The sequence below is a fragment of the Aotus nancymaae genome, unplaced genomic scaffold, assembly GCF_030222135.1.
Source record: "Aotus nancymaae isolate 86718 unplaced genomic scaffold, 86718_ANA_hifiasm-v0.15.2.pri h1tg000064l_1, whole genome shotgun sequence".
Classification (NCBI taxonomy): domain Eukaryota; kingdom Metazoa; phylum Chordata; class Mammalia; order Primates; family Aotidae; genus Aotus; species Aotus nancymaae.
In genome coordinates, this window is record NW_026988479.1 from 16,470,504 (window position 1) to 16,487,581 (window position 17,078).

The window sequence follows — 17,078 nt, forward strand, 5'->3', positions numbered from 1 at the left end:
GATGCAGTCATAGCTCATGGTGGCCTCAAACTCCTGGGCTCAAGCAATCCTCCTACCTTAGCCTCCCAAGTAGCTAGGACTACAGATGGACACCACCATGCCCAGCAAATTTTTTTATTTTTTGTAGAGATGTGGGAGTCTCACTATGTTTCCCAGGCTAGTCTTGAACTTCTGGCCTCAAGTGATCCTCCCACCTCGGCCTCCCAAAGTGCTAGGATTACAGCCATGGACCACCACAAATGACTCTATATTTTTTTTTTGAATTGTCTCTTCATGTCTTATTTTCATTTTTCTAGTATTTTTTTTTTTAAGTGTTTCAGCCTAAATTTATAAAAAAGTTTAGAGGATCTCTGAAGGGATTCTAAATGCTTATGAAAAAGTTGAATTAAAAGATAAATATATAAACTTTAATTTTCAACGTGAGTGCCATCAAGTTCAAGACACTTTTGTAAGCGATGATACCAGCCATTTAGTTCATCCCTAAAGAACTGAGGGTCCTGGGAAGTTAACCATGTTAATGCAGTCTTTTTTATATTGGTTACTGAAGAAAAAATGGATGCCCTTTAGACTTTTAATAGGAAACAAAAACAAGTCAGAAAAAGCCAAATCAGGAATGTATTGGGTGCCTAATGATTTCCCAACAAAACTCTCACAAAATTGCCCTTGCTTGATGAGAGGAATGAGCAGGAGTATTGTCATAATTAAGGAGGACTCTGGGGAAGTTTTCCCAGGCATTTTTCTGCTAAAGCTTTGGTAACTTTCTCAAAACAGTCTCATAAAAACAGATCTTATCACTCTTTGGCCCTCCAGAAAGTCAACAAACAAGATGCCTTGAGCTTCCCAAAAAACCATTGCCATGACATTTGCTCTTGACCACTCTGCTTTTGTGTTGACTGAACCACTTCTGCCTCTTGTGCTTTGTCTTCAGGATCATGCTGGTAAAGCCATGTTTCATCTGCTACTACAGTTCTTTTGAAGAAACCCTTCAAGATCTTGATCACACTTGTTTAAAATTTCCATTGAAAGCTCTGGTCTTACTGCAGCTGATCTATTTTATTTTTACTTTTTTGAGACGCAGTCTTGCTCTGTTACCAGGCTGGAGTAATGGAGCACCATCATGGCTCACTGCAGCCTTGGCCTCGTGGGCTCAAGCAATCTTCCCACCTCAGGCACCCAAGTAGCTGGGACTACAGGCATATGCCACCATGCCTGGCTAATTTTTTTGCAGCTAATCTAGATGTAATGGTTTTGGCACCAATCTAATGGAAAGTTTCCTCAACCTTAATTTTTCAGTTAGAACTGTGTACCTGAACTAACTAAGACATCTATGGTGTTGGCTATTGTTTCTGCTGTTAATTGTAGGTATTCTTTCATTAGAGCACAGATAAGTTCTTTTTTTTTCTCCCAAATTGATGTAGATGGTCTTTTCCTGTGGGCTTCATCTTCAACATTGTCTTATCCCTTCTTAAAACAAATTAGTTATTTGTAAGCTGCTGATTTCTTTGGGGCATTGTCTCCATAAACTTTTCACAAAACATCAATTATTCACCATTCTTCCACTCAAGCTTCATCACAAATGTGATGTCTCTTCTTGTTTCCACTTCAGCAGAATTCATGTTACTCTTATAGGGGCTCTTTTCAAACTGATATCTTATTCTTCTTAGTGCCCCAAACTAGATCCTATTCAGACATGTTATAAGAAGTTAGTATGGGTTTATTTTGGTGCAAGAAATATTTTGAAATCCATGCATTTTTTTCATAATATGCATTTTCTGTGAACTTTCTTGTATTAGCCTTTCATCCAAGAAACAGACTGCAAATATTTTCTCACAGCTTGTCATTTGCCTTTTGGTATTTTTTTGCAATGCAATTTTTTCCTCTTTGTTTTTGTGTAATGAAATAAATCAATTTTTTTTTTTAAGATTGAGTCTTACTCTGTCACCCAGGCTGGAGTGCAATGTTGCCATCTCAGCTCACTGCAACTTCTGTTTCCCAGGTTCAAGTGATTCTCATGTCTCAGCCTCTTGAGTAGCTGAGATTACATGTGCATGCCACCATGCCTGGCTAATTTTTGTATTTTACTAGAGACAATGTTTCACCATGTTGGCCAGGCTGGCCTCAAACTCCTGACCTCAAGTGATCTACCCTTGGCCTCCCAAAGTGCTGGGATTACAGGCATGAGCCACGGCACCTGGCCAAATCAATGTTTTCTTATATTGCATTTAGGTTTTGAGTAATAGTTAGAAAATTTTCCCCACACCTAGGTTATAGAAACATTCATCACTGTTTTCTTCCAGTGATAGTACTTGTATGGTCTTTGGTTTCCACATTTAGATCCTTGATCTAATTGGAGTTTATTTTTGTATGTGCTGAGATACGGATCTAATTGTATCTTTTTTCCCAAATGGCTATCCAGTTGTCCCAATGCCATTTATTAAGAACTTCATCTTTGTCTCAGTGATTTGAGATAGAATCTTTATCATGTATGAAACTTCTATAGTGCCAGAAGGTTTTTATTTTTTTTCAGACAGGCTCTGACTTTGTTACCCAGGCTGGAGTGGCACAATCTCAGCTCACTGCAACCTCCACCTCACAGGCTCAAGTGCCCCCACTTAGCCTCTCGAGTAGCTAGGACTATAAGCACATGCCACGATGCCAGGCTGATTTTTATATTTTTTGTAGAGATAAGGTTTCACCATGTTGCCTAGGCTGTCTCAAACTCCTGAGCTCAAGCAGTCAGCCCACCTCAGCCTCCCAAAGTGCTGGAATTACATCCGTGAGCCACCACACCCAGCTGCCAGAAAATTTTAATGATCAGAAAGCCACAGTTCTTTCTTCCTCTTTTATATGTTGAAGTGAATTACTTCATTTAGAAAAAAATAGGCCAGGCATGGTAGCTCATGCCTGTAATCCTAGCACTTTGGGAGGCTGAGACAGATGGATCATCTGAGGTTAGAAGTTTGAGACCAGCCTGGCCAACATGGTGAAACCCTGTCACTACTAAAAACAAAAAAATTGCTGGGTGTAGTGGCAGGCGCCTGTAATCCCAGCTACTTGGGAGGCTGAGACAGGAGAATTACTTAAACCTGGGAGGCAAAGGTTGTGGTGAGCCAAGATGATGCCATTGCACTCCAGCCTGGGCAAGAAGAGGGAAACTCCATCTCATAAATAAATAAATAAATAAATAAATAAATAAATAACTCAGCCATACAAGGCTACCCATTTGGTGAGAACTAACAAGTTAGATAGCAATGTAATAGCAAAATATGGGGGCAAAATTGAAACACATTCTTTCTGAGGAGAATGTAGGTCTTATGGAAGATTTTCATGTGGACAAATTTAGTAAATTTTTTACAGGTAGTTTCCCGACATATTTAACCTTTGTGATATAATAAACAATAAGAAGGTACTAATGTGATCTAAGACTAGAAGAGAATAGCACTAAAATGGGAGATGGGGTAAACTTTTTTTCCCCCTTAGGCTTTTGACCTCCAAAATTATTGTTTTTGCTGGGTGCGGTGGCTCACTCCTGTAATCCCAGCACTTTGGGAGGCCAAGGTGGGAGGATTGCTTGAGCCTAGGAGTTTGAGACAATTCTGGGCAACAAAGCAAGACCCTTTCTCTACAAAAATTTAAAAATTAGACAGAAATAGTGGCACATGTCTGTAGTTCTAGCTACTCGGGAGGCTGAGGCAGGAGGATTGCTTGAGCCTTTTGAAGTTGAGGCTTCAGTGAGCCGTGATCACCCCACTGCACTCCAGCTTGGACAACAGAGAAAGACCCTGTCTCAAAAAATGAAATAAAATAGGCACAGTGGCTCATGCCTGTAATCCCAGCACATTGGGAGGCTGAGGCAGGCAGATCACGAGGTCAAGAGATCGAGACCATCCTGACCAACATGGTGAAACCTCATCTCTACTAAAAATACAAAAATTAGCTGGACATAGTGGCGCTCGCCTGTAATAATACTTGGAAGGCTGAAGCAGGAGAATCGCTTGAACCCAGGAGGCAGAGGTTGCAGTGAGCCAAGATGGCGCCACTGCACTCCAGCCTGGCTACAGAGTGAGACTCTGTCTCAAAAATAAATAAATAAAAATTAAAGTAAAAAAATAGAGCCCGGTGCAGTGGCTCACACCTGTAATCCCAGAACTTTGGGAGGCTGAGGCCAGTGGATCGCCTCAGGTCAGGAGTTCAAGACCAGCCTGACCAACATAGAGAAACCCCGTCTCTACTAAAAATACAAAATTAGCTGGGTGTGGTGGCCATGTCTGTAATCCCAGCTACTCTGAGGCTGAGGCAGGAGAATCCCTTAAAACTGGGAGGCAAAGGTTGCAGTGAGCCGAGATCACACCATTGCACTCCAGCCTGGGCAACAAGAGTGAAACTCTATCTTAGAAATAAATAAGTAGGGCCGGGCGCGGTGGCTCAAGCCTGTAATCCCAGCACTTTGGGAGGCCGAGGCGGGTGGATCACGAGGTCAAGAGATCGAGACCATCATGGTCAACATAGTGAATCCCCGTCTCTACTAATACAAAAAATTAGCTGGGCACGGTGGCGCGTGCCTGTAATCCCAGCTACTCAGGAGGCTGAGGCAGGAGAATTGCCTGAACCCAGGAGGCGGAGGTTGCGGTGAGCCGAGATCGCGCCATTGCACTCCAGCCTGGGTATCAAGAGCGAAACTCCATCTCAAAAAAATAAATAAATAAATAAATAAGTAACTAAATAAGTTTCAAAATATTTTGATGGCATAATTTCTTCTTGTTCTAACAAAACTACATATGCATTTGTCCTATGACCCATCACACTATTAGGAATTTATCATAACTATACACCTCAAAAATTACAAAAATACATATATACAAGGTTATTTATTACAGCATTATTTGTAATTGCAAAAATATTGTGGATAGAATAGAGGTCATATAAAACTTATTCTTAAGATTCAGAGTGGGTGTGGTGGCTCACGCCTGTAATCCCAGCACTTTGGAGGCTGAGGCAGGCAGATCACCTGAAGTCAGGAGTGCGAGACCAGCCTGGCCAGCATGGTGAAAACCCGTCTCTACCAAAAATACAAAAATTAGCTGGATGTGGTGGCATGCCTGTAATCCCAGCTACTTGGGAGGCTGAGGCACGAGAACTACTTGAACTCTGGAGGCAGAGGCTGTAGTGATGTGAGATCATGCCACTACACTCCAGCCCGGGCAACAGACTGTCTCAAAAACAAATAAACAAAAAAAAAAAGCAAACAATAAAAAAAAATTCACAGATCACCTTATCAAATCAAAGTATGCAAAATATTCATGTAAACTTCAGATAAATATGAAGGCTAAACCATTCAGCTTCTTCACCAAATCCTTAAATGTTCCACTTGACTAAATTGAAACATGTTTGTTTGATTTATTGGTTAATTGTTTTTATTCCATTTTTTCCTCAAATGAGCCCATAATTTGAGCTTAGGATGCTGTTCAAATAGACAAATTAGATTGAATGAAAAGACTGCTAGATGATATTTAGGATTTTAAAAGGATTTTATATATTTTTTCCTTATGTGCAATAATTTAATAGCATCTTGAATAGGATTTTCTGATATTATTAACTCTCTGGGAATAATATTTGGTAATTAGACAGTTAGCTAATATTAAAATGTATATTAGGCAATATTTATTGAGAGTTTCCTCTGTGCAAAGCAAGGTCAGCTTCATGGGCATGTGACCTGTGCAGTGACATGGGGCTTCGTGCTTAGAAGGGACCCCTTGCTTCGAAGGTCCCTACCCTTTGGTTAGGGCTCCGCTGTTATCATCTTGAAATTTTTAATAATTTTTTTTTTTTGACTCAGGGTCTTGCTGTGTCACCCAGGCTGGAGTGCAGTGGACTCACTACAGCCTACGGAGAGTGCAGTGGACTCACTACAGCCTATGGAGATTGAGGCAGTAATGAGTCCACTGTAGTGGACTGTAGTGAGTCCACTGTGCTCCAGCCTGACTGACACAGCAAGACCCTGAGTCAAAAAAAAATTATTAAAAATTTCAAGATGATAACAGCGGAGCCCTAACCAAAGGATAGAGACCTTCGAAGCAAGGGGTCCCATCTAAGCATGAAGCCCCGTGTCACTGCACAGGTCACATGCCCATGAAGCTGACCTTGCTTTGCACAGAGGAAACTCTCAATAAATATTGCCTAATATATATTTTAATATTAGCTAACTGTCTAATTACCAAATATTATTCCCAGAGGGTTAATAATATCAGAAAATCCTATTCAAGATGCTATTAAATTATTGCACATAAGGAAAAAATATATAAAATCCTCTTAACAGCCCAACTCACTACAGCCTTGGGCTCAGGTGATCCTCCCACTTCATCCTTCTGAGTAGTTAGGACAACAAACACACACAATCATGCTCAGATAAGTTTTTTGTTTGTTTTTGTTTTTGTAGAGATGGGGCTTTCACTGTGTTGCTCAGGCTGCTCTCAAATTCCTGGCCTCAAGTGATTCTCCCGCCTCAGCTTCCCAAAGTGCTGGGACTACAGGCATGAGCCATCATGCCTGCTCAATTATTTTTAATAAGAAGTCCAAGCTCCCTTCTTTCTTCCTTCCTTCCTTCCTTCCTTATTTCCTTCCTCCCCTCCTTCTCTCCCTCTCTCCCTCCCTCCGTCTCTCTCTCTCTCGCTCTTTCGTTCTTTTTTTCTCAGTGTCCCTCTGTTGTCCAGGGTGGAGTACAGTGGTGTGATCTTGGCTCACTGCAACCTCTGCCTCCTGGATTCAAGTGATTCTCCTGCCTCAACCTCCATAGTAGCTAGGATTACAGGTGCCCACCACCACACCTGGCTAATTTTTTGTATTTTTAGTAGAGACAGGGTTTTGTCATGTTGTCCAGCCTGCTCTCAAACTCCTGATCTTAAGTGATCTGCCCATCTTGGTCTCCGACAGTGCTGGGATTACAGGTGTGACCCACCACGCCTGGCCTCCAATCCCCCTATTTTTATTTTGCACTCATTTTAAAAGTTATGTAGCTAGTTCTAGTTATGTTTTTAGCAAGGAAGATGTATAATCTCATGTACATTTTCAAAAGATTATTCAGGTCTCTGCATGTGAAATGGAATTTAGGGAATGCAAAAGTGGGAGTAAGAATAACACCAAGGAAGCTATGACAGCATTTAAGGTGGCTTTGACTCAGGGGTGGCGATAGATAGGATTAGTAATTGATAGTTTCAAAATATATTTTGGGAGTAGTAAGCATTGATATGGATTCGTAATTTACTGGATGTGGAGATGCAGAAAAAAATACTAAAAATTACTTCTGAAATTCTAGCTGGAATAGAAGTGTCACTTACCAGGTGAGGAAGGTTAGAGACCTAACACATCTGAGGGTGTGGTTAAAAGCTGAGTTTGACATTATGCTATGCCATATAAAAGACATATAAAAGACTACCTATTTTGTAATTCCTTTTTAATAAAATATCTGGAAAAAGCAAAACTATGGTTGCCTGAGGCTGAAGGTAGGAAGATTGACTACAGACAGGCATGAGGGAAGTTTTGGGGGCCATGAGCATATTCCAAACTGGATTGTGGGATTGGTTGCATTACTGTATAAATTTATTAAAAATCCCTGCATTATATAGGGGCACTATATTGTATGTAGAAAACTGTTAAAAGATTTTTAAAATGATTGACATGTCTGTGGTTATAACAATGAGTCCTATTATTATTTCCGTTTTATAGATAAAGAAAATAAAAGAGAAACTAAAAATAAAAGTTTCATGGTTACATAGCTTCTAGGTGTAATATCTAGTATTGGAATTTGAATCTTTTTGACACTAAGACATAAGACATCAATCATATAATATATCCATTTTCCATTTTAAAATTATATTATATTATTTTTATAAAATTATATTATATTATTTTTAAATTATATTATAAATGCTGCATCCCATTGATCAGAAGCTCTCTTGAAATTATAAAACAGAGAAGAAAAAAGATAAAGACTGGGAAATTGTGTTGAATCAGTATATAAATCCTGTATACTGGTCCTTCCTCTTCCCCTAGAAATAAGTGATACAACAAGTTATGGCATCTTTGTTTATTATCCACTGTGAGTTGTATTACCACACTTCACTTGGCTCTTTGGCAAACTATATTATCTCTTCAGATCATTAGGGCTAGGAAATAGTTTCATTAGGCCCACTGGTAACTTGGAGGAGTAAATGCATCTTCCAAAAATGCTTACTTCCAGGGAGATTGGGTCCACACAAATGAATACATATATAGTCCTTAGTGTATGCTATGATTATTATCCTATGCCATTAGCATAAAGATTGCTAAGTTAATAAGCATTAAGTGCCTCCTGTGCTAGACTGTGGGGATACAAGTGGCCACCAAAATAGAATGGTCCCTGCCCTCCTGGAGCTTCTTTTTTTCTTTTTCAGTGGGAGAAGCAGACATTTTGCTTAAGCAAAAATAACTATAAAATTTAAAGTCATGCCAAGTTCAATGGACAGGAAAGATTTGTAGAAATTAGCAAAGCAAAGGGAGGAAGGAGAAAGCAGCTTTCCTGGCAAAAGAACAGCCTGTGTGAAGGCCCTGAGGCAGGGAAGAGCTGGGGTTCTGACCACAATCAAAGCAGTGAAATGGAGTATAGTGAGAGAGACAGAGAAGACGGGAGAACTTGGACACTATGCAAAGGATTTGGTATTTTAATTCAAGAGCAATACGATGCTACTGAGGAGTGGCTGGAGAATTGTGTGAACCAATTAAAATTTTAGGAAGATCAACCTCATTATTGTGGAGAATGAATACACAAGGGTTCTGTTGTTTCATGAAGAGATCTTAAGAAAACTATGATCTGGGTGCAGTGGCTTATGCCTGTAGTCCCAACTACTCAGAAGTCTGAAGTAGGAGGATCCCTTGAGCCCGAGGAGTTGGAGGTTGCAGTGAGCTATGATTGTTCCACTGTACTCTAGCCTGGACGACAAAGTGAAATCCTGTCTCAGAAACAAAAACCAAAAAACAAGCAACAACAGCAACAACAAAGCCTCAGAAAACTACAGGTCTTATTATCAAGAAAATGACAGGCCTTATTATTGAGAAAACTGCTTACGTTTTTAAAAGCTGATTTTCAAAAAACAGATTGTGAATTAAGTGATGCTGAATGGGGTAAAAAAAGATTGACAAACCAGTGTATCTCTGAATAACCCACTAGATCAGTGCTTGTCAAACTTTAATGTGTTTTCAGATCACCCTGGTGTTTTGTTAAAATGTAAATCCTGGCTCAGTAGGTCTGAAGGAGAGCATTTCTGCATTTCTAACAAGTTCCCCAGCCAATGCCTAGACCACTGGTCCTCACACTTTGAGTAGCAAGTGACTGGGCTATACTCTATATTCTAAATTCTAAATGTGTTCTATCTTCTGATGCCTATCAGCCCTCTTAGTGGTCTGGCTAATTATCAAACTTGAGCATTTAAACCTGGGAGTTTTCAGAGATTAATTGAAGTGTTAAAGACTTGGACATATAGGTCACATATGGCTTTTCATCTCTTCGAGAAATATCCTATATATCCTTACTTCTTATCTATCTACCTAACCTATGTGCCTACCTCTCCACCTATGTTCAAGGTTCTGTTATACTTCAAAAGGACTCTATGCAATCAAAGTGATGTCCAAAACAAGTATACAGAGATAGTATGAGGCTCTAACACTTTACATCTAATGGGGTGGTTTGCATCATTAATTGAGGCTTACTCTGTGCCAAGCTCTTTACCTGACTTCTTCATTTAATAGAATAGAAATCCAGGAACACTAGAGGCTGGTTTCTTGTTCAAGGATATACATCTCAACTCTGGCTTGCATCACATTGGACTCTTTTATTCACTATCCTAATCACTGCAATTTTGTTTGGCGACTACAGTTCTAAATCCAGAAAACTCAAGGCTCTTTATTCTGTGGGTAAAGGCTTTGTATTTCTCTAAAGATTTGTGAAGCGTTGCTGCCATTATTTCAATAATTTTATAAAGATCCTAGGTGGTAAATAGGTCTGGCTTTTTTTCTTTTTAAAATCTTCTCTGTCTTCTTCTTCATTAGCAGTGCAACTTCTTGTGGCTTATAGTACCCAAGATCTTGGGAAAAGGATTGATCGAGTAAAGGGAAACAACAGATTATGATCTACGATTGAGATCATGCTCCTTGTGAAAGACAGGGTAGGGAAATTTTAACTTTCTCCCTGGTTCCTAAAAAATGAGAGCTAACAATGACATCCAGTTTTAAAAGAAATAAAATCTGAGTTGTACTTTTAAATTTTATAAGACAGAGTTAAACCAATAGATAGTAACTCCTGTTAATTTGATAGTAGCTCCAGAAAGTGAGGAAATGACAGGGAATGCTAGTTTCATTTGGTAAGAGATAAAACTGAAATTATTATTGTCTCCACGGAAATGCTAAGTGCCTCCTTACAAATAGGGTCCGGCTAATTGTTTGTCTTCCAACAAACCAGATTTGTTGATGTTTTCCCAAACAACGTTGTGTCGTTTTCGGTTTGGTTCGATCCCCCTTCCTGTGATCAAAGAAAGCGATTCAAGTGTTTAATGTGTCTTGATTTGGACTGGAGACTTGCAGAACGGCTAGCCTCATTGCCCCGCGGCTGGCTTTCCCTAAGGTAGGTTTCCTGTGCACAGATACTGGCAAGGCGCTTTGACTGGAAACTCTGGAAAGAAGCCAAAGGAAAGTGAAGTTCCTGGCGCTAGCGCGTGTCCTGCTCAGAGAGCCCGGCGCTAGCTCATTCTTCGTGCAGTTATTGGCTGGGACTCTGTGTGCCGCTGTCGGCCAATGAAGACGCTGGAGATCGGGCCCCGGCCCGTCCCCTTTCTGCGCCCCGGGATGAGGCAGAGACTGAACAGCCGGCGAGCAAATCAACGGCATCCAGAAAGCCATGTCGGACTCGGCGCCCAGCGCCCAAGCGCTAACCCGCTGAAAGTTTCTCAGCGAAATCGCAGGGACGATCTGGACCCCGCTGAGAGGAATTGCTTTTGAGTGAGATGGTCCCAGAGGCCTGGAGGAGAGGACTGGTAAGCACCGGGAGGGTAGTGGGAGTTTTACTTCTGCTTAGTGCCTTGAACAAGGCTTCCACCGTCATTCACTATGAGATTCTGGAGGAAAGAGAGAAGGGTTTCGCTGTGGGCAATGTGGTCGCGAACCTTGGTTTGGATCTCGGTAGCCTGTCAGCCCGCAGGCTCCGGGTGGTGTCTGGAGCTAGCCGAAAATTCTTTGAGGTGAACCGGGAGACCGGAGAGATGTTCGTGAACGACCGTCTGGATCGAGAGGAGCTGTGTGGGACACTGCCCTCTTGCACTGTAACTCTGGAGTTGGTAGTGGAGAACCCGCTGGAGCTGTTCAGCGTGGAAGTGGTGATCCAGGACATCAACGACAACAATCCTGCTTTCCCTACCCGGGAAATGAAATTGGAGATTAGCGAGGCCATGGCGCTGGGGACGCGCTTTCCGCTCGAGAGCGCGCACGATCCCGATGTGGGAAGCAACTCTTTACAAACCTATGAGCTGAGCCGAAACGAATACTTTGCGCTTCGCGTGCAGACGCGGGAGGACAGCACCAAGTACGCGGAGCTGGTGCTGGAGCGCGCCCTGGACCGAGAACGAGAGCCTAGTCTCCAGTTAGTACTGACCGCGTTGGACGGAGGAACCCCGGCTCTCTCCGCCAGCCTGCCTATCCACATCACGGTGCTGGACGCGAATGACAATGCGCCTGTCTTCAACCAGTCCTTGTACCGGGCGCGCGTCCTGGAGGATGCACCCCCCGGCACGCGCGTGGTGCACGTCCTTGCAACGGATCTGGATGAAGGCCCCAACGGTGAAATTATTTACTCCTTCGGCAGCCACAACCGCGCCGGCGTGCGGGAACTATTCGCCTTAGACCTTGTAACCGGGATGCTGACAATCAAGGGTCGACTGGACTTCGAGGACACCAAACTCCATGAGATTTACATCCAGGCCAAAGACAAGGGCGCCAATCCCGAAGGAGCACATTGCAAAGTGTTGGTGGAAGTTGTGGATGTGAATGACAATGCCCCGGAGATCACAGTCACCTCCGTGTATAGCCCAGTACCCGAGGATGCCCCTCTGGGAACTGTCATCGCTTTGCTCAGTGTGACTGACCTTGATGCTGGCGAGAACGGGCTGGTGACCTGCGAAGTTCCACCAGGTCTACCTTTCAGCCTTACTTCTTCCCTCAAGAATTACTTCACTTTGAAAACCAGTGCAGACCTGGATCGGGAGACTGTGCCAGAATACAACCTCAGCATCACCGCCCGAGATGCGGGAACTCCCTCCCTCTCAGCCCTTACAGTAGTGCGTGTTCAAGTGTCCGACATCAATGACAACCCTCCACAATCTTCTCAATCTTCCTACGACGTTTACATTGAAGAAAACAACCTCCCAGGGGCTCCAATACTAAACCTTAGTGTCTGGGACCCCGACGCCCCGCAGAATGCTCGACTTTCTTTCTTTCTCTTGGAGCAAGGAGCTGAAACCGGACTAGTGGGTCGCTATTTCACAATAAATCGTGACAATGGCATAGTGTCATCCTTAGTGCCCCTAGACTACGAGGATCGACGGGAATTTGAATTAACAGCTCATATCAGCGATGGGGGCACTCCGGTCCTGGCCACCAACATCAGCGTGAACATATTTGTCACTGATCGCAATGACAATGCTCCCCAGGTCCTATATCCTCGGCCAGGTGGGAGCTCGGTGGAGATGCTGCCTCGAGGTACCGCAGCAGGCCACCTAGTGTCACGGGTGGTAGGCTGGGACGCCGATGCAGGGCACAATGCCTGGCTCTCCTACAGTCTCTTGGGAGCCCCTAACCAGAGCCTTTTTGCCATAGGGCTCCACACTGGTCAAATCAGCACTGCCCGCCCAGTCCAGGACACAGATTCACCCAGGCAGACTCTCACGGTCTTGATCAAAGACAATGGGGAGCCTTCGCTGTCCACCACCGCTACCCTCACCGTGTCAGTAACCGAGGACTCTCCTGAGGCCCGAGCCGAGTTCCCCTCTGGCTCTGCCCCCCGGGAGCAGAACAAAAATCTCACCTTTTATCTACTTCTTTCTCTAATCCTGGTTTCTGTGGGGTTCGTGGTCACAGCGTTCGGAGTAATCATATTCAAAGTTTACAAGTGGAAGCAGTCTAGAGACCTATACCGAGCCCCGGTGAGCTCACTGTACCGAACACCAGGGCCCTCCTTGCACGCGGACGCCGTGCGGGGAGGCCTGATGTCGCCGCAACTTTACCATCAGGTGTATCTCACCACGGACTCTCGCCGCAGCGACCCGCTGCTGAAGAAACCTGGTGCAGCCAGCCCACTGGCCAGCCGCCAGAACACGCTGCGGAGCTGCGATCCCGTGTTCTATAGGCAGGTGTTGGGTGCAGAGAGCGCCCCTCCCGGACAGGTAAGGATTAGCAAGTCATGCTTGACCCTGTTAGTGCTTTTTTATTTCTACATCATATTGAGGAAGGAATGGAGCTGTTTTTTAGTGATGAAGATGTTTTCCTCATTATGCATTCACACTTTCACCTGACTTTTCCTAGATCAAATTTAGTGCCTTTGTGAAATGGTGGCATGCATTTCAAGGGGAGATACTTGACTCATCTGTAGACCCAATTCATATCCTCAGCATTCATTTGCTATCACAACTGACCAGTCTTGCTAAGGGGTGGTTCAGCCAAAACACAAGATCTCAGCGATCAGAGTTTGGCTTGGTATAGTTTACATTAGGAATAAGTTGCTGGATACCTCTAACCAGTGGCAGCTTCTAGGAATACAAAAACTGCATCATTCCCCCACCTTTCAAGTGATTGTGATGTTTGCATTAAAACTAATAGTTTTTAAATAATTTTCCTTTGTTTACACAGATCCTGTATCTCATTCTCAGATAATTTTCTATGTACAAAATGAAATTCTGGGCATCCTTTAAATTTTATTTCGAGTACTCTACTGGAAATAATGTGCACCCTACTTACAAATTACCTTGTAACAGTGATGCATGTTTGCTGGAAAATACAGAAAAGTATTTAAAAAATTAAAACTATAATCTCCAAACCCAAAGATAACCACTTTTAATTATAAAAGTAATAATTTATTTTGAACATAAATCTAGATGACACACACACAAAAAGCACAAAGTAGCCAGACTCAGTGGTGTACACCTGTAGTTTCGGCTACTCAGTGACTGAGGTGGGAGGATTGCTTGAGCCCAGGAGTTCTGGGCTGTGGTGCACTATGCTGATCTATTGATCAATCCACTGTCTGCACTAAGTTCAGCATGAATACAGTGACCTCTTGGGAAGGCAGGGCCATCAGGTGGCTTAAGAGGGGGTGAACTGGCCTGGGTTGGAAATGGAGAAGGTCAAAACCGCTGTGCTATCCAGTAGTGGGATCACACCTGTGAATAGCCACTGCACTCCAGCCTAGGCAATATCGGGAAACCCTGTCTCTTTAATAATAACAACAACAAAAAACCCAGAAACTACAAAAGGAGAGTCTTTTTGGTGCCTCCAGTGTCAGTCCCTGTCCTTCCAGCCTTGTTTTTCTTAAGTATATGTACAATGTGAAAAGTAGAGAAATTCATATCCTTAGAAAGGTAAAGCATTCATTTAGGGTGGTATGCAAGGATACCGTTAAGGCATGGTATCCATGCCAGGTGAATGCAAGGCCTTTGCCCTGGAGAGAACCCTATACATACTCTCAACTATAGGAGAACCGCTGTTATTTTATTACTCAGTGCATCATTGCTATCAACTCTTGGATTTGGCAGTTAGATAAATGAAGTTCTACCACTTACCAACTATACTATGAATCTGTGGCCAAGTTACTTGATCTGCTTTCTAAGCCTCTTCCAAAAATGCAAAAGGGAATAATAAGTATTTTATCAGATTCATGCATGGTATAATGTATGCAAAGTGCTTAGCACAATGCCTGGCATATCGTAACCGTTAAAAAATTATTAGCCAGCTCCCAGCATTTTGGGAGGCTGAGGTGGGAGGATTGCTTGGGGCCAGGAGTTCAAGACCAGCCTGGGCAACATAGTGAGACCCTGTCTCTACCCGCCCCAAAAAAATTGGGGGCTGGGCACGGTGGCTCACTCCAGTAATCCTAGAACTTTGGGAGGCTGCAGCAGGTGGATCACAAGGTCAGGAGTTTGAGACAAGCCTAACCAACATGGTGAAACCCTGTCTGTACTGAAAATACAAAAATTAGCCAGGCATGGTGGCATGTGCCTGTAATCCCATCTATTCAGGAGGCTAAGGCAGGAGAATCACTTGAACCCAGGAGGCAGAGGTTGTAGTAAGCCAAGATCATGCCACTGCACTCCAGCCTGGGTAACAGAGAACTTGTCTCAAAAAAAAATTTTTTTTTCGTTAGCTGGGCATGTTGGCATGCACCTGTGGTACCAGCTACTTGGGAGGCTGTAGTGAGAGAATTGCTTGAGCCTGGGAGGTTGAAGCTGCAGTCAACTGTGATTGTACCACTACTCTTCAACCATGGCAATAGAGTGAGAGCCTGTCTAAAAAAAAAAATTATTAGCTATTACTATTATTATTTTTATTAGTTCTTCACCCACCTAAAATCTTAAACACACCTTGGAAATAAGCATATGAGAAAAACCAAAAATACCAAAATAGAAGCACATATGAAAAGGCTAAAAAAGGATGAAACCCAGCAAGAAACAGCTGCTGCTCTTTTGGTCAGCCTTGACAACAACTGGCCTTTTTCCTAGAACAATGTTCTCAAACTTGGTTGCACATTAAAATCACCTAGTGACCTTTTAAAAATTCTGAAACCCAGGCTACCCCCCGACCAATTAAAGCACAATCTCTTGGGGTGGGACACAGGCATCATAATTTTTTGAAGGCCCCCACTTGATCCTAATGTGCAGACAAATTTGAAAACCACTACTCTAGAACCTGCCAATCCATCATTTAGCATATTTGTAAGCAAAGTGTTATTCTGGTATTCGTAGAACCAGGATCCAACTTTGTTGGACCAGGCCCAATTTTTTTAACAACACGATAAGGTCTCCCAGCCTTAAAGTGTTACATAGAATAGTTCTAAAAGATCACTGTAGGACAACATAAAATGGTATTTCAGTCATCTAAACAGAAAAAATTTCCTAAACCACTAGCACCTGGGTAACTATTCTTTAAACATCTACAGCTGTTCAATAGGTATTGCGTTCTTTTTGGAGGGATGTCACAAAATCGTTGTATAATTAGATTTTCGTGATGATTGCATCGGTTTCTTATGTGTAAATATACTGAAAACCACTGGATTGTACACTTTAAATATGTGAATTGTATATGGTATGTGAATTATGTCTCAATAAAAATCTAGAGATGGGGCTGGGCGCACTGGCTCATGCCTGTAATCCCAGCACTTTAGGAGGCCAAGGCAGGTGGATCACTTGATGTTAGGAGTTCAAGATCTGCCCAGACAGCATGGCAAAACCCTATCTATACTAAAAATACAAAAGTTGGCCAGGCACAGTGGCTCATGCCTGTTATCCAGCACTTTGGGAGGCCAAGGCAGGTGGATTACCTGAGGTCAGGAGTTCAAGACCAGCCTGACCAACATGGAGAAACCCCGTCTCTACTAAAAATATAAAAAATTAGCTGGGTGTGGTGGCGCATGCCTGTAATCCCAGCTACATGGAAGGCTGAGGCAGGAGAATCACTTGAACCTGGGAGGTGGAGATTGTGGTGAGCCAGGATCACACCGTTGTACTCCAGTCTGGGCAATAAGAACGAAGCTGTGTCTAAAAAATAATAATAATAATAATACAAAAGTTAGCCAGGTGTGGTGGTGGGTGCCTATAATTCCAGGTACTTAGGAGGCTGAGGCAGGAGAATCGCTTGAACCTGGGAAGCGGAGGTTGCCATGAGCCAAGATCATTCCATGCATTCCAGCCTGGGCAACAAGAGCAAAACTCACTCCATCTCAAAAAAATAAATAAATAAATAAAATAAAGTAAAATAAAATATTTTAAAAATCTAGAGAGGGGAGAATCATA

The 17,078-nt window shown here is 42.8% G+C and overlaps 1 protein-coding gene across 20 annotated transcripts in view; it reads left to right on the forward strand.

Moving 5' to 3' along the window:
• The window catches only part of LOC105725069 (protocadherin gamma-C4), a 174,714-nt gene that overhangs the window by 125,442 nt on the left and 32,194 nt on the right, over nt 1-17,078 (forward strand). Inside the window, exon 1 of one of the 20 annotated variants that reach the window (XM_012464237.3) lies at nt 10,303-13,460. The exons of 18 other annotated variants lie outside the window; for them this stretch is intronic. In XM_012464237.3, coding sequence (XP_012319660.2) covers nt 11,031-13,460 — 2,430 coding nt within the window. In that variant the 5' untranslated portion in view covers nt 10,303-11,030. Of the gene's footprint in view, nt 1-10,302; nt 13,461-17,078 lie in introns of those variants that run through there. One more of the 20 variants, XM_012465464.2, reaches the window with a different exon arrangement.